An 18,302-nucleotide genomic window follows, 5' to 3' on the forward strand; every position below is an offset into this window, starting at 1 on the left:
AATCTCTGGTACCAAAAAAAAAAAAAATTCAATAGAAAGAATCACCAACAGACTAGATCACTTGGAAGATATAACCTCAGGCAATGAAGACAAAATACATAATTTTGAAAATAGAGTTGATCATGGAGAGAAGATGTTAAGAAACCATAAACAGAACTTCCAAGAACTATGGGATAACATGAAAAGATCAAATTCAATACTTATTGGGATAGATGAAGGTTTAGAGATACAAACCAAAGGAATGCACAATCTTCAATGAAATAATATCAGAAAATTTTCCAAACTTAAAAAAATGAAATGGAAAAATAAATATAAGAGGCTTACAGGACCACAAATGTACAAAATTACAACAGACCCATACCAAGGCACATTATAATGGAAATGCCTTACATACAAAATAAGGACAGAATTTTAAAGGCTGCAAGAGAAATATATCAGATTACATACAGAGGGAAAACAGTTCAGACCTCAGCTACTTTCTCAACCTAGACCCTCAATGCTAGGAGGTCCTGGACTAACATTACCAAGCTCTGAAAGAAAATAGATGCCAACCAAGAATCCAATACTCAGAAAAGTTAAGCTTTACATTTGAAGATGAAATAGAAACCTTCCCCTGTAATCCCAGCAGCTTGGGAAGCTGAGGCGGGAGGGTTGCAAGATCAAAGCCAGCCTCAGCAAAAGTAGGCACTAAGCAGCTCAGTGAGACCCTGTCTCTAAGTCAAATACATAATAGGGCTGAGGATGTGGCTCAGTGGTTGAGTGCCCCTGAGTTCAATTCCTGGTACCCACCTCCCAAACCTTCCTGTATATAATCCTTTGCAGATTTGAAAGGATATAATTTTAACCATTGCATCCTTTGTTCCTTTCAATGACTGCTATGAGTAGGCACAGCCAGTACTGTTACTCTCATTTTATGGTCAGACAGGGACTCAGAACAAGTGAGTCACAGGTAAGAAGCTAAGGGGTTTCAAAGTCAGGCTTTTTTCATTTCGAGTTTGTTGCTCATCTCACAATCTCATGATACCACTAAAGACATAACAATAAGAATTGTTTCTATTATTATAATTCTGTTCTAAGTCACAAAGCAACAATGCTAAGAAGTACAGGAAAAGAAGTTCAGGTGGCTGAATCAGATCCTTAAAAAGTCTCTTTAACAGTGTAAAACTATGGTGTGGGAAAAATCTATTTACTCATCCTGCTATTTCTAAAAACCTTTAAAAGATTTAGTTCAGTACCCAGAGGTGGTATGATTTTTTTTGAGTTTTTGTTTTGTTTTGTTTTGTTTTGGTGCTAGGCCTTATGCATGCTAAGCACATGTTCTATCACTGAGCTACCCCCACCTGCCTACCACCCTACTCCTAACATTCCTGGTTGTAACTTTTCCAGAGGGTCAAAAAAGAAAAAGAATAGAGGGTGATTAAGATAGTCAACAATTTTTTACTATTTTGTTTGTTTTTTTAGTTGTTGATGGATCTTTATTTTTTATTTATTTATATGCCATGCTGCAAGTCAAACCTGGTGCCTCATATGCTAGGCAAGCACTCTACCATTGAGCCACAACGCCAGCCCCCAGTTTTGTTTTTTTTTTACCCTTTTTTAAAGGGATTTTTCTTTAAATAAGACTTTTAGCAAAATATTTTAATCTTTTCTAAACATATAGAGAAATTGTGTTAGGTAATGTTGAGTATTCATACTACAGTCATTTTCAGAATGGTTAAGAAAACTTCAACTACAAGATGATGTTTTAAAAGAGTTTAGATGGAAATTATAAGTTCATACATATAAATACTTTTATTTATTCACTTAACTTGGGTGTACTGCAGATTGAAACTAGGAGTACTCTACCACTGAGCTGTATCTCCAAACCTTTACATTTTTTATTTTGAGACAGGTTTTCACTAAGTTGCACAGGCTACCTTGAACTTGTGATCCTCCTGCCTCAGCCTCCCAGGTAGCTGGAATTACAAGTATTTGTCACCATGCTTGGCCACATTAAATGCTTTTAAAAACATATGGGGGGTTGAGGTTGTAGCTCAGTGGCAGAGTGCTTGCCTTGCCCATGTGAGGCACTGGGTTCGATCCTTAGCACCACATAAAAATAAAATAAACAAAATAAAAATATTATGTCCATCTATAGCTAAAAAAAAAAAATTTAAAAACAAACAAACAAACAAATGTATGGTCCTGGGCTGGGGTTGTAGCTCAGTGGTAGAACCCTTGCCTAGAACATGTGAGGCACTGGGTTCGATCCTCATCATCACATTAAGATAAATAAACAAAATAAAGCTATTGTGTCCATGTATAACTAAAAAACAAATAAACCTACAGTCCTAGACTGGGGATGTAGCTCAGTGGTAGAGTGCTTCCTACAATGAGGGAGTCCCTGGATTCAATCTCCAGCATTGCCAAAAAAAAAAAAAAATCCAAAAGAAGACCATGTGGTCTTATATTAATTTAGAAGTTAATTCCTCTTAGTTGGGCACAGTGGCACACACCTATAATCCTAGTGGCTCAGGAGGCTGAAGCAAGAGGATTGCAAGTTCAAAGCCAGTCTTAGTAATTTATCGAGCCCCTAAGCAACGTAGCAAGATAGTAATCTCCTTATTCAAAAGAAAAAAAAAAAAGAAAGAAAGAAAAAGTCTGGAGATGTGCCAAAGTGCCCAGTGCCCTCCCTCAAAAAGGTAAATTCCTCTTTCTTAACTACAGTAAGAGAAGTACAGCGAAAGGAGTTTTTAAAAGGCAGGGAATACCTTCCACACACACATACAAAATGAAGGAATAATTGCTCGGTGTGGTGGTGCACACCTGTAATCCCAGCAACTCAGTAGTCTGAGATAGGAAACTAACTGCCAAATTCAAAGCCAGCCTCATCAACTTGGTGAGACCCTGTCTCAAAACACAAAATAAAAAGGCCTGGGGACGTTGCTCAGTGGTTAAGTGCCCCTCTTCCAATCCCTGGAAACTCCCCACCCTGCCCCAAAGAGGAAATAATCATTAATTAATCACAACAAATAAAATGTCTTGATGTATGATAAATTCTGTCACCAGTATATTGTCAACACAAAGTAACTCTACTTTATTAATTTTTTTAAAAAATTTTCCTAGTTATACATGAACATAGTATCTTTATTTTGTTTATTCATTTTTATGTGGTGCTGAGGATTGAACCCAGTGCCTCACATGTGCAAGGCAAGCATTTTGTCACTGAGTCACAATCCCAGCCCATCTACCTTATTAATTTTTTTAAAAATAGGTTATATAAAGAAGTTTCTCAGTTTAAACTGATTCCTACTTATTTGTACTCAAATGAGTTTTACCATTTACTTAGATGTTCTTTCAGATTAACTTACCATTCTTTAACAGTTACTTCTCTAATCCCTTCTCCAATGTCTGAAAGTTTGAACTGAACAACTTGTCCATGTAGAGCTTTAAAGAAAAAAGAAATATTCTCATTAAATGTGTACTTATTACCCATAAATGCTTTTACATCTAAAATTAGAAAATATCCTCAGAGGCAGAAACTATTCCATCTTACAGACAGAAAAACATCATTTTATAATTTTTAAAAGCATGAATCATTATTCACAATCATTAAGATTAATCTAAGCTACCCATAACACAGAACCTGACGCTGCCACAGAACCCAAATTTTTCCAAATTTCAAAATAATGTTCTTTTACAGGGCTATAGGAAGTCCTACTAACAAATCAGTGAGTTTTTAAAAATTTGTTTTGTTTTGTTTTGTAATAGGGAATAAAATCAGGAGTGTTTAACCACTATATTCCCAATCTTTTTTATTTAAGACAGGATCTTGCTAAGTTATTTAGGACTTCACTAATTTGCTGAGGCTGGCTATGAAATTGCAATCCTCCTACCTCAGCCTATAATCATTGACATTACAGACATGCACTACCAGGCCTAGCCAAATTAGTAAGATTATGAAACAATAGTAATGAATAGACAATGGAACAGATACAAAGAGAGACTCAGCTGTATCTCCTTGTTTTATGTTATGCAGCTACAATAACCACTAGTGGCCTACTCTCAGATCTCTTTTGACTTCATGTAACTATGCTCAGTCTTTATGGCTAAAAATCAGGCACTTCATGGAAAATTCTTACATTTTCAAATCCTGCTGCACCACCTTATTCCCTAAGACTTCTCTTTCCTCTTGTCATTTTCTATCCCCTTCTTAATACCCACTCCTGCCCTGCCCCCCACACACCTTTTTTAACACTGTGGATTGAATCCAAGGACACTTAACCACTGAGCCACACCCCCAGCCCTTTTTTTATTTTGAGACAGAGTTTTACTACTTGCTTAGTGCCTCACTAAGTTGCTGAGGTTGCTTTGAACTTGCAATCCTCATGTCTCAGCCTCCTGGGCTGCTGGGATTATAGGTGTGTACTACCATGCCTGGCCTTAAAATACACTTTTGATGTGGAGGTATCTCTTGTTTCCTTTCTAATTTAGGGCCCTCTCACAGTCTGCTGCTTCTTTTAAAAAGGTACAGGAATTAAGTATCAAAAACTTTAAAAATAAATCCACATCTTTCAATTATCAATAAATAATTCCATATTTAGGACTTTTTCCCCCAAGAAACTAATTAGAAAGGTATACAAAGATTTGAACAGGGGCTGGGGATGTGGCTCAAGCAGTAGCGCGCTCGCCTGGCAAGCGTGCGACCCGGGTTCAATCCTCAGCACCACATACAAACAAAGATGTTGTGTCTGCCAAAAACTAAAAAATAAATATTAAAAATTCTCTCTCTCTCTCTCTTAAAAAAAAAAAAAAGATTTGAACAGAAGAATAGTTACTATAGAGTTAAAATGAAGAACTGGAAGTCAGTCTTTCAAAAAAATGAAGAGTAAATACACTATGGCACTTCTTATAAAGCAATATATATATAAGGAACAGCAAGAGCATAGAAATATGATACTGCATGGCATGGTTAGGAAATAACAAACAGTCCTATATAGCTAAAGATGGAGTACGTGGCAAGAAATTAGCCCAGACACAGAAACGCTTTATGTGCCCTGCTAAGGGGTTGTAATAAAACTTTATCTTAAAGGTCATTAGGAGTCAGTAGTAATTCATACAGTCATAACTTCTTTGTAATTGCTCATGTTAAGAGGTAGAGTCTTTTTTGCCACTTCTTAAATCTATGTTGGCCTCTGACTTATTTTGACTAATGTAGTGTAGCAGAAATGAAATCATGCAATTTCAGGAGACTAGATCTCATGGGTCCTCACAGTTTCTGCCTTCTCCCTTTTGGAATTATGTCCTAAGGTCCCTGTGCAAGGAAGCTGATGTAGATCACTGGAGACTTTGTGGAGGAGAAATGAGGTGCCCAATAGCCAGGCACATGAGTGTGACCCTCCTGGATCTCCCCTCTAGGACTGCTGATCCTCTAGATAAATACAGTCACATTAGTGAAACCAGCAGAGGAACCAACTCAAAGAATCCTGAGGAATAATCAATCACTGTTGCTCTAAGCCACTAAGTTGCAGGGTGGTTTGTTATTCAATAATAATTAACTGATACAGAGTCCCATTTATAATATCAGACATGTGACTTTATGTCTATAATTTTAGACCAAACACCTCTGGCAAGAGCATGGTGGGTAGGGTTGGGAGAAAATAGCAGAGGCAAAATAAGGCAGAGAAAGCAGGAGCTTATATATTTTTCAAAGCTGTCTAAAACGGAATCATTTAAGAAACAGGAAAGATGTCAAATTGGTAAGTTTGATGGGCATGGTGGCACATGCCTGTAATTCCAGAAACCCAGGAGGCTGATGCAGGAGGACTGCAAGTTTGAGGCCAGCCTCAGCAAATCAGCAAGATTCTCTCTCAAAAAATAAAAAGGGCTGGGGCTGGGGTAGTGGCTCAGTGGTAGAGTGTTCGCCTAGCATGTTCGAGGCCCTTGGTTCGATCCTCAGCACCACATAAAAACAATGAATAAATAAAAATAAAGATATTTGTCCAACTACAACCATATATATATAATATATATATATAATATATATATATATATATATATATATATATATATATGTATGTATGTATATATATATACACACACACACACACAAAAAAAAAGGGGGCTGGAGATGTAGTTCAGTGGTAGAGCATGCCTGGATACAGTCAAGTACCAGAAAAGTCAAAATAAAATTGGTATGCTTGGGTGACATTTGATGCAAAACAAGGAGTCGGGGTGATTCTAGGTTTCCAACTTAACTACTTATTGAGTTAGGAATGCAGGAATAATAAGAAATTTGTAGAAGACTGAATTTGGGGAATTTGAGTTATATATGGGATCCTGGAATGGAGATCTTCAGCCAGCAAATTGGTGATATGTCTGAGCTACAGATACAGATTCTAAAATGTTCAATGAGTACAGGTGAGAGTTAAAGGCATGAGCATAGATGGGGTGTAAGAAGGATGGGTTTCCGTGAAAAACTGAAATTTAAGAGTGAAGCAGAGGAAGAGGACCTGTAAAAGAGAATATGCAGCTGGGTGTGGTGGCACACACCTGTAGCCTTGGCCACTTGAGAAGTCAAAGCAGAAGCGTAAGTTGAGACCAAGAGTTTGAGATCAGCTACTCAATATAACAAGACCCATCTCAAAAGGAAAAAAGAGAGAGAATGAGTATCAAGAGAAATAGGTACCAAATTCTTTACATTTTTAAATGTATTTAATCCATCCAAGTATAAGAATCTTTGTTTAGTTTACTGATATGTCCACCTAGAGCAGCCTTGGCACACAGCAGGTGATTAGCAATACCTGTTGTTGAATAAATGAATTCCCACAACAATACTATGAATTAAATACTTGGATCACTCCCATTTTCCAGATGATGACATTGAGAAAAATTACATAACTTGTTATAAGTTACACAGTTAGTAAATGATAAATCAGGAGACATAGCCTGGAATTGGTGGATTGAGGAATGCAAAGCTCAAGATAAGTGTTTAGAGGCTGGAGTAGGAAGCTGGAGTTTCTGCTTGAATGACCTCTGCTTTGTCTGGAAGTAATGAAAAAAGATCAACTTAAAACAATAGAAATCTTGGCTGGGTGAGTAGCTCATTAGTAGAGTGTTTGCCTACTATGTGTGAGTTTCTGGGTTCAACCTCTAGCACTATTAAAAAAAATATATGTATACATATTTTAACAAAAAAAGTGGTGGAGGTAAGGTTTACATGCTCTGTATGTCTTACATGTCTTATATGTCATGGTGTAAGATGACATATAAAAAGCATGGAAGAGTGGGGTCTGCCTGGAATTCTCCTATTTTTAAATTTTTTTAGTTGTCAGTGGATCTTTATTTATTTACATGCGGTGCTGAGACTCGAATCCTGTGCTTCACACATGTCAGGCAAGTGCTCTACCACTGAGCTCTGACCCCAGTCTGAATTCCCCTATTTTTCACTACACTAAGGCTCAATTTATCTATCAAAAGTTTAATTATATAATAAAAAGTCAGGGGTTCTTTGTCAGGGTTATCAATAGAACATCAAAAAAGTTCTTGTGCCCTTGCCAAATCTAATATTTAAGTCCTCAATGTCTTTACAGAAGGTAGAAAAAGTTGGGGAAAAGGAATGTAAATGCCAAAAGCTAGGGAACTTTCTACTTAGGAGTATGTTATGCAGATTTCACCACACCATGACATAACACAGCACAACAGATTAAGTATTTGTCCAAAAAACAATATTACAGTGTGTATAAAAGACACAGGGGCTGGGGATATAGCTCAGTTGATAGAGTGCTTGCCTCGCATGCACAAGGACCTGGGTTCAATTCCCGAGACACACACACACACACACACTCACAGATATTAAGATGCCTCTATTAGAAGATAGCTTGATTGAGAAGGTCAACCAATGTCAGTGCTAACTACAGCACTTAGATGAGTCAGATGATAAAGCCTCAATAGTCCCAACCAACCAATTCCCAAATTAGGAAGACACAGTGAAAAACCAGCCTCTATCTCAGAGCAAAGCCTGTCCAAGGAAGGGACATACCTTAGTCCTTGGAAAGACCCACAGAGCACTCCTAAGCACATTCCCACCCTGCTGAGTTGTTTATCTACAAATAACAGGAGAGATCTGCTGCTCCAGGTGTCCCTGACTCAGTCAGGCTAGGTGGGGATCCATAGCAGCCCCCTAGCAGCCACCAATCAGCATGAGACAGGGAAATACCTGGGATGCCAGTGGTTTATGGTGGTTGATAACAAGTTGGGAAACCATGTAGTTAAGCACGTACACCCCTCTTGGCTCAAACTAATCAGTTCAAATGAATACCCCTTTTGTACTGACCAATCACCCCTACCCAACTTGTTCCCGCCAGTGAATGTGCTAATCATGTTTTAGAGTTGTTATTTGATTTTCCCGCGGTGTGTGATGATTTGCTAAGGGATGCTATGATGTATGTGAAGTCCCTGCCCTCTCCAAAGAATGTATAAAACTGCTGCAAACCCCGGGCTCGGGGCCTCTCAGCATCACCAGTTGCTGTGTGTGCGTGCGGAGGACCGAGCTAGCTCGCAATAAACACCTCTTTGCTGCTTGCATCGATCTTGGATCTCTGGTGGTCTTTGGGGGTCCCGAATTCGAGCATAACAACAGCGCATAAAGGAAAGAATGGGGGTGAGGAGAGAAAAAAGAAAATGAAAAGATGTGGGGACAGCCAAGCTAGAAATATGGTCTTAATTCTTTTTTACTATGGTAAATTTTCAATTACTAAAAAAAAGAAAAGTTAAAAGAAAAAAATACTGGTGAGGTATTTAGCATTATTTTGTATATTAGCTACATTGAGATCATACTTACCAGCAGTTGTTTTCAGCAATTGATGTGGATGACTATACTTGAATGAAGGATAACCGAAGAAACACACATATTTTGGCTTCAAAACATGAACATTACTACATGTTTGAAAATAGCGAACACAAATCTACAAATGAGAAAACAACAAAAAAGTGTTTATTAATTATCTTAATGCCTTATCTCTTAAAGTATATACTGAATTTCAATTCTATTTAAAAAAGCAGAACCATCATTATGATTTACATCTAGACAGAAACCAGAAAATTAGCAACAGGGACAATAAAGTTTATGAAAAGTGGTTACTTTCTTTCTTTTATTTTTGGTACTGGGGATTAAATTTAGGGGCACTACTTAACCACTAAGCCATATTCCCCAGCTCTTTTTTGTATTTTATTTAGAGACAGGGTCTCACTGAGTTGCCCTCTCGCTAAATTGCTGAAGCTGGCTTTGAACTCTCAATCCTTCTGCCTCAGCCTTCTAAGCTATTGAGATTACAGACAAGTACCACCATGCCTGGCAAGAGTGCTTATTTTCCTAAGTACTTTTGTCCAAGAAATCAAAAGAACTCAAAACTCTAGTATAAAGAGAGCATTTTGTTATCCTTTTGTTTAGTAATATTATATCCTCAGAATTAGATTTGTTCATATATTTCTGATTTTCCCCAAATTCCTTAAAGAAATGTTAACAATATATTCTAAAAAAAAAACAAAAAAAACCCCTAATATATTCTATATAAACATATCAGAGGGAAAAGGAGGGAGAAGTGGAGTTGCACGGAAGATGGAAGGAGACCCTCATCGTTATACAGAATACGTGTATGATGCTGTGAGGAGAAAAAGAAAAAAAAAAGTGTGTCACATTAGATTGGACAGAGAGAAGTGATGGGAGGGGAGTAGAGTGGAAGGGGGGATACGAAGGGCAGCAGAATAGAATAGACATTATGATTGCTGTATGTATATAGGTGACTCTATGACCAATGTGATTCTGCAATCTGTACAATCAGAAAAATGAGAAATTATACCCCGATTCAAATGTATGAATTGCCAAGATCATTGTAATGTCATGTGTAGCTAATTAAAAAAAGAAAAAAGAAACACATCAGCTTGTAGGAATGCTTAAGTTATCATGTAAGCAAGGGCAGCCTGAGAAAGCAGGATGCAGACTGTCTCCCATTTTGTTCCTGAGCCCTAATATAAAGTTGTGTTTCTAATAAATCTCCTTAAAGTTTCTTCTCCCAGAAATAATGTTCTACAACCCACCCTACCTAAGGAACCAGTACTGTGACCAAGAGGCAAACTTTACTTCATAATGATACCAAAATCTCCACTCAGAAAAAAGCTGAAGTCCTATTTCCATGGGAAATATGAAAAGGCATATTGCCAAGCATGGTGGCTGCTGAGTTTTAACCTATAGATTTTAATTATTTTAGTTAGGCTTTATCTTTCCTTAACATTAACAGAAAAAAATGTAGATATAATAAAGATTGGTGGATTTTGGGATGAGCTTTTTAAAGTAGAGATGCATGATTTAAAATTATACTTGTTTTAGGAATGATTTAAAATTATACTTGTTTGGGGCTGGGGATATGGCTCAAGCGGTAGCGCGCTTGCCTGGCATGCGTGCGGCCCGGGTTCGATCCTCAGCACCACATAAAACAAAGATGTTGTGTCTGCTGAAAACGAAAAATAAATAAATAAATAAATAAATAAATAAATTATACTTGTTTTTCTTTGCTTTCAGAAATCAGTAACAACTTGGAAATCAAAGTAAAAAATCATTTATGAATTTAAATGAATTTTTTCTTTAATTAAACCTAATTTTTTATTTTATAGTATTTTTCATAAAAATAAATAAGATTATTAATTATAAATATGAAAGCATCATCAATATATAATGTTTACTTTAACATAACTTTAAATTTGTGTGTGTGTATGTTAGCACAGATTTAACCCAGGGGTGCTCAACCACTGGGCTACATCCACGGCCTTTTTATTTCTTATTTTGAGATAGGGTCTCACTAAGTTGCTTGGGGCCTTGCTAAGTTGCTGAGGTTGGTCTTGAGCTTTCGATCCTCCTGCCTCAGCTTCCCAAGTTGCTGGAATTACCTCCCCGCCCCCATAAAGGCATGTATGCTCTCTCTCTCTTTTTTTTTTTTTTTTGGTACTGGGGAATGAACTCAAGGACAGTTTATCACCCACTACTTCACCAATCCTTTCTATTTTTATTTTGAGTCTGGGTTTCATTAAGTTGATGAGGCTGGCCTTGAATCTGTCTTAAGTTTTTATAATAAGAAGTTATAGGGGCTGGGGATGTGGCTCAAGCGGTAGCGCGCTCGCCTGGCATGTGTGCGTCCCGGGTTCGATCCTCAGCACCACATACAAACAAAGATGTTGTGTCTGCCGAAAACTAAAAAATAAATATTAAAAAATTCTCTCTCTCTCTTAAAAAAAAAATAAGTTATAGGCAATCAAGTGTTGTTTATTTATAAATATGTAGATTTTTTTTTCCTTTCCAGATTAGTTAATGTGGGAAGGCTTCTTGAAGGAAGATTTAAGTTGGGCGTGGCATAATAAGTATAGATAATAAAACAGCAGAAAGGCAATTTTATGGCAGAGGCAACAGCATAAACAGCAGCAATTTGCCTAGCATGTCTGCTGGGGCAGCGAGTAGCTTGATCAAATTCATAAAAAGAAAGCAGAGGATAGCTCAAGGACCAAAATGTTGGTTACTGTAAATGTCGGGATAAAAGTTTGAACTTATGTATCATGGGCTACTCAAGAAAAAGGATTAGGAAATTAATGTAGGAATAGTTTATTAAATAGCTCACAACAGGTAAAGCCTGGAGAGAATGGTTCAAGAAACTATCATAGTATCTGAGACATGAAACAAGACTCCTGACTGAAGTGATTAATAATGGGGGAAAAACATGCAATAGAAGTGCACAGACATTATGTGATTAATAGCTACTAAATGAATATGAAAAGAAGTCTAAGGCTAGGGTTGTAGCTCCGAGGTAGAGCACTTTCTAGCATGCAAAAGACCCTGGGTTCCATCCCCAGCACCATAAAAATACCAAAAATATTTGTGAAGTTGCTGGATAGATGGACTAAAAGGCACAGAAAAGAGGGAAAAAAATATTTTTCAAGCTAGAGAAGACATTTCCCCCCACTAGAATAGACGAGTACATTAAGCATAAGGCTTTAAATGTCCAATTTAGAAAGGCATGCCTTGAAAGTCAATGAACAACTGAGATTCAAGAAATTTGGAGGGAGGTGACAACTAGGTGCAACATGTTATCCCAAACCAGATTTGTTTAAATTTAATATAAAGCTCATAACGCACACAATAGGCAAAGTTGAGGCTAGCAGTGCTACATCAACATCAATTTCTTGATGATTATGCTGAGGTGACATTGGAAATGTACATTAAATCATTTCAAAGCAAAAGAGTAATAAATTATTGGTAGATAGAGGGGGAAAGGAGAAACAAGACAAGAGAGGAAGAAAACAATCCATCAGCAGCGAGGGACCAAGGCAGAGGGTTTATGAATGTTCCTGGTTCTATTCTTGAGACTTTTCTGAAACTCTGTGAAATGAGGAGTTAAACATACTTGGTGGAAAAGAGACTGAACAAGGCTGATTGTGGTTGAAGCTGAGAGATGAACTTACTGAAATCACTGCATTATCCTTTTCACTTTGGCACGTGTTTAAAATGTTTCATAATAATATGTTTTTAAAGCAAAAACAATACAGTATTCCCTATCCTGAAAAAAATAAAAGGGCATGCTTATACAGCTTACCAGTTTTATATATTTTATATTTAAGGCAATTATTTTTTTATTATTTTATATGCTTTTATTAGTGCATTCTATTTTTAAAAAATAGTTGGGTTCATTTTAACATCAGCACACATGCATGGAAATTAGTTTGTTCAATTTCAGTCTCCAGTGAAGGCAATTCTTAATTCACCTATTGACAACGCTTCAGTACATCTAACTCTCTAGAGACTATTCGTCCCAACTTGCCTGAGGCAATCCAGTTTATACCTATTAACTCAAGGTAATTATTAATAATTCCACACCTACAACTAAAATACAAAAACAGAGGGAGATGAAAAGGTTTAGCAGATTAGCATAGTAAGGAAATAAATAATACCTCAATAGGCAACTGTTGAACATACCCAAAGTAAGACACTGTGTTGGACTATGCAACTCAAAACTAAGTAGGGCACAGTAAGTAGTCCCTACATTCAAGTTACTTTTTCTGTTCCACAGGAAGCAGACATCATAGAAAAATCCAATATAACATGGCTAAGGTAATTAAGAGTCAAAGGCATGATGTCCTGGGGAAATGTGAAACATGACATGATAAGACCACCTGCATCTGGATAATTTATTATGGGTGATAAGGGCTCTTGTTGCTTACAACTTTTTATAAAACATTAAAAGCAATAACTGTTCTTTACTGAGTCCTTCAACAAATATTGATTTATGAATATTTACAATGGGCTAGGCACTTGGAAATAATTATTTCCCTTAGGAAATGTTGAGTGAAAGATAAAGACAAACAGGTACTAACACAGTACTACAATGGAGGAAATAGAGTATGTTAAAGGAACCCAAAGGAAGGGAGCCCAGCTGGAGAAAGTAATCTTGAAGCAAGACCGGAGGGATGAGAAGGAGTAACTCAGTAGATGAAGCGTGTTGCAGATAAGGCCGTGGGGATTAAGGCAAAAGTCTTTGTAAAATCAGAGGGAATACATGTACAAAGGTATGAAACAGAGGTGTGTTAATTGGTTAACTCAAGTAGTTTAATAGCATTCTTAGTGTGCACGAAGGTGGGGGAAGTGTCAGAGTTTGGCTTTTTTTTTTTTTTTTTTTGGTACTAGAGACTAAATCTGGAGGTGCTTTACCATTGAGTCAGATCCCCAGCTCTTTTCATTTTTCATTTTGAGATAGAGTTTCACTAAGTTGCTGAGGCTGGTCTCCAACTTTAGTCCCTCCTGCCTCAGCCTCCAGAGATTACAAGTGTGTGCCACTGCACCTGGCAAGGGAATGGGTAGATTTTTATTTATTTTTGGTATGGGGATTGAACTCAGGGGCACTCAACCACTGAGCCACATCCCCAGCCCTATTTTGTATTTTATTTAAAGACAGGGTCTCACTGAGTTGCCTAGCGCCTCACCATTGCTGAGGCTGGCTTTGAACTCACGATCCTCCTGCCTCAGCCTCCCGAACTGCTGGGATTACAGGCGTGTGCCACCATGCCTGGCAGGATGGGTAGATTTTTAATAAGGAATGAAGCCTTAGCAATTAAAAAGATCCAGATCATACATTTCTTCAGTTATCTGAATTTTGGACATTTTGTTGAGGACAGTCTTAAATAAGAAAATAACATTACCAAATATGTGCCTTACTTGATAAGATCACCCTGGCTACAACTATGGAGAACAGATTGGAAAGGCACAGATCAGAGGCAAAAATGTCCAGTTAGTTAGGACCAGGACACCTGCAGTACAGGTGGGGCAGAGAATAGTGACCATATTTCTTCAGTGAGAGTTACAGGCTAGAATGATGAGAAACAGGTTTGAGGATTTTGTTCTACAGCCTCAAGTTTGATGTGTCTAAGATATTATGGCACACATGAGATGACTAAAAGCTAGCTTTTCCACTGTTGTGCTAATATGGCCATGTAACATGGTTCTAGTCAGTTGACCTGGTACCAATTCTTCCTCTTTCCTGTCTTGAATTCTGAGTAAGAAGTTGTATGCTGGGTGCAGTGGTGTACACCGGAAATTCCAGCTACTGGGGAGGCTGAGGCAAGAGGATTGCAAGTTAGAGGCCAGCCTGTCTCAAAATAAAAATTAGGAAAGGGCTTAGAAGTATCTCAGTGGTAGAATGTCCCTGGATTCAATCCCCAGTACTGGGGTGAGTAGGGAGCAGGGGCAGGGGGAAGGATTGTAGTAGCTCTCTTGTGACCCTGAAGGAAAAGTCAAATGAACTGCTGAACTCTGATGATGCTGGACCACTTTATCAGTGTCAGCTGACCTCTAATTTTAGGATGCTCTATATACTCAGATACTTAATTTCCTGCTTGTTTGTTGGGTTTTTATTATCTGCACTTGACAAACACCTCATATACATGCAAATGAAAATTTCTTGGACAATGATGTGGGTCTTGAGTAGACATGACGGGAAGATTGAAGAACTTTAGGAATCACCAACATAGATGGTAACTAAATCCAAAGTGGATGAGTTAACTAGGAAGTGAGAAAAGTGCAGAGGGCCAAACTTAAAGACCTTAGAAACACCAAAAGTCAGCAAGGCATGGTGGTACATGCCTGTAATCCCAGGAACTTGAGAGGCTGATGCAGGAGGACTGCAAATTCAAGGACTGTCCTAGCAACTGAGTGAGACCCTGTCTCAAAATTAAACATAAACAAGGCTAGGGAATGTAGCTCAATCAGTAAAGCACCTCTAGTTTCAATCCCCATTATAAAAAAAGGAAACAAAACATCAAGAGTCCTAATCACTTGATGACAGGTACATGTTCTGAGAAATGCCTGATTAGGTGATCTCTTCTGTGGGATCATCTTCAAGTATTCTTATACAAACCAAATGGCTTACCAGTAAATAGCCTATATCTCTTATGCTACAAATTTGTAAAGTATGTGACTGTACTAAATATTGCAGGCAACTGTAACACAAAGGTATTTGTGTTTCTCAATGCATCAGTGAACACAGAGAAAGTATAGTAAAAACACAAGCCAATAGGAAATTTCCAGCTTATTTATATATATATATATATATATATATTTTAAAATATNGCAGAGACAGGAGCAATGTGTCTGTCAGCCAAGGTCCGCCAGCGACCACCAGGACTGGGAGGTGCAAGGAAGGGTTCTCCTTAGGGCCTCAGATGGGACGTCCCCTGCCGACACCTCAGTTTTTGAATTTCTGCCAGAGGTGGGGGTCAATCGATTTTTCTGGATTGTTTGCTTCTTTGCTGTTTTGTAGATTTTTAGGCCTTGTAATTTTTTTTTTTTTTTTTTGGTACCAGGAATTGAACTCAGAGGTGCTCAACCACTGAGACTCATCTCCAGTCCTTTTTAATTTTTATTTTGAGGCAGGGTCTTGGTAAATTGCATAGGGCTTTGCTAAATTCCTGAGGCTGGCTATGAACTCATCATCCTCCTGCCTCAGCCACCCAAGTTACTGGGATTATAGGAGGGAGCCACCACACTCAGCTCCTTGATTCATTTTGACTTAATTTTTACAATGTGGTATGAGGTAAGTGTTCAACCTCATTCATTTGCATATGGTTATCTAGTGATCCTAACACCATTGCCTGATTTCACCCCTTCTTGTTTTTTTTTTTCCACATTTTTTTATTGGTGCATTATAGTTGTACATAATGGTGGGATTTGTGGTTACACATTTGTACGTGCACTCATTGTCATATATATGGACTGCAAAATGTCATTATGTAGCACATAATTGTATTTAAAAGCTGGGTGGGGGAAAGAGATTGGAACAAAATGGCCAATGATGTAGGAGGAATACTGGGAAACGGGTCACAGAAGCCACGAATGGAAAGCTCTCAAAAGAAGGGCTGCCACCACCTACTAGGTGCTGCTAAGAGCATTCTTCTCCTGGTTATCTTCTACTTATGTTGTGTTATTCAGTATTTGGTAGGGACTCCTCTCTGACGCCCAAGTGCTCTAAAAATATCCACTCCTGTGTGTCCCTGTAGCTTCTTGCATTTGCCATCACCGCCTTCCTTATAACAATTTGTAATTGCTTAGGTTCTACATCTGTCTCCCTCTCTGTTCTTCACCACAAAGTTGCAATCTCTGGGAGGAAAGGATGTTGCCTGACTTATTTGCATCCCCAGTGTTGAGAAGAGTACCTGGTTCACAGCAGACTCTTAAATTCGATTTTGTAAGATCATGAGTCGATCGCTGCAGGAAACAGGAGCTCAAAAAGAAAACAGTTGCGCAAATAGGGTAAAACAGTATCATTACTACGATGTGTCAGTGCCTGCTGTTAAAGGTCTGCTAAAGAGAGTCTTTAGCAGGAGAGGTGGTGGTACAAAGGAGCGAAGAGAGTGAATTTCAAGACTCTCAGTTCCCGAAGGGTAAGGACTCTGTGGTGATGCTCTTTGCTTAACCGGTAAATTTCCCGAGGTCGGGGATCTTACTACGGTGTCTGGCACTCCATGGGTGCTCAATAAACTAATGAAAAAAAAAAAATCTCTGCATCCCCAGCGCCTATCTTAATGCCTAGCACCTAGAAAGTGCTTAAGGAAAGGGCAGCAGATGAAAGGGTAGCTGGGCTTCAGTAGACAAAGTAGGAGGACGACCGAATCGCAGTAGAAGCTCGTTCACGTAAAGGGAGGTAGTGGGTTTCCAGACCTGTCGCCTCGCCACCTTTTCTGCCCTCCCCTGGCATGCGTCCCTCCACCTGTCCACCACGCGTGCCCGGTCCGCGTGGCTATCGCAGGAGAATGTAACACGCCAGCCCCGGATGCCTCGGAACGAGTCACTCCTTCCCGGCCTCAGGTCCACCCCCACCTGCTTACCAGCCGCCCAGCACCGCGGCTCCAGTTCCTCAGTACTCGCACTGCAGCCATCTTAGTCCGGAAATGCCCCCAGCACCGCCTGGGATAGACGCCTCCGCCGGCGACCTATCCCGAGGTGGGAGACGCGCCTTCCCTGAGCAGCCAATCCCGAGCGGAGGAGCCAGCCGGTTGCCCAGCAGCCAACCCGAGAGAGGGGTGGGGCCGAGCCGGACCCGGCTGGGTGCCTAGAGCCTGCCCCCGGGAACTAGGGAGGAAGGCGGTGCAAATTTAATTCCGGAGTCAGAGTCTGGCAAGGTACTGTGTGTAAGTACAAGTGCACTAGTTCATACTGTCCTGGGGGAAACGGTGGTGAGGGCACACGAAGAAGGGCAGTCACAAGGGGAAAGTCAAAGACCCGAGGGATGAGCAGGAAAGTACGATCCTTGGTGGTGAATTTAACTCTCATGATTACAGAAAAAGGGAACATTTCTATACTTAGTAGCAAGACTCTGTACCACGACTTTCTTCACAAGTCCCTACTGGAACACTTTCCAATGCCTTGTTGCTGCTGTTGTTAATTTTTGAGACGGTCTTGCTAAATTGAGGAGACTGACCTCAAACTTGCTATTTTCCTGCCCCAGCCTCCCAAGTCAAGTTGCTGGGATTACAGGCCTGCACCACTGCTCCTGGGACTGACTAGTGATTCCTACTTTCATTGAGTGTTCTTGATTACCGAAATTCTGAAACTGGCTTCTCAGGGTCTTTTGTTTCCTCATAAAAGTTGAGCAAGTTTACTCAACCTCTAAAATAAACATGTCATCGTCATTATCGTTCCTTCTTACAAAATGTTAGATACAACAGCCCAGCATAGGCAGTGTATGTCACCCACATATAATCTTGACTTATTTGCCTCTTGAAAAAATGCC

General features: G+C 39.0%; 1 protein-coding gene across 3 annotated transcripts in view; it reads right to left on the reverse strand.

Moving 5' to 3' along the window:
- Positions 1–17,549, reverse strand: part of Dbt (dihydrolipoamide branched chain transacylase E2) — a 58,288-nt gene extending 40,739 nt beyond the window's left edge. For 2 of the 3 annotated variants that reach the window (XM_048814612.1, XM_048814611.1), the window contains exons 1-3: positions 17,398–17,549; positions 8,822–8,945; positions 3,351–3,426 (exon numbers count right to left, since the gene is read on the reverse strand). In XM_048814612.1, the coding sequence (XP_048670569.1) occupies positions 3,351–3,426; positions 8,822–8,945; positions 17,398–17,448 (251 nt within the window). In that variant the 5' untranslated portion in view covers positions 17,449–17,549. Of the gene's footprint in view, positions 1–3,350; positions 3,427–8,821; positions 8,946–16,725; positions 16,792–17,397 lie in introns of those variants that run through there. The other variant, XM_048814613.1, reaches the window with a different exon arrangement.
- Between the last annotated feature and the right edge of the window lie 753 nt (positions 17,550–18,302).

The sequence above is a fragment of the Marmota marmota genome, unplaced genomic scaffold (genome assembly GCF_001458135.2).
Source record: "Marmota marmota marmota unplaced genomic scaffold, marMar, whole genome shotgun sequence".
NCBI lineage: Eukaryota > Metazoa > Chordata > Mammalia > Rodentia > Sciuridae > Marmota > Marmota marmota.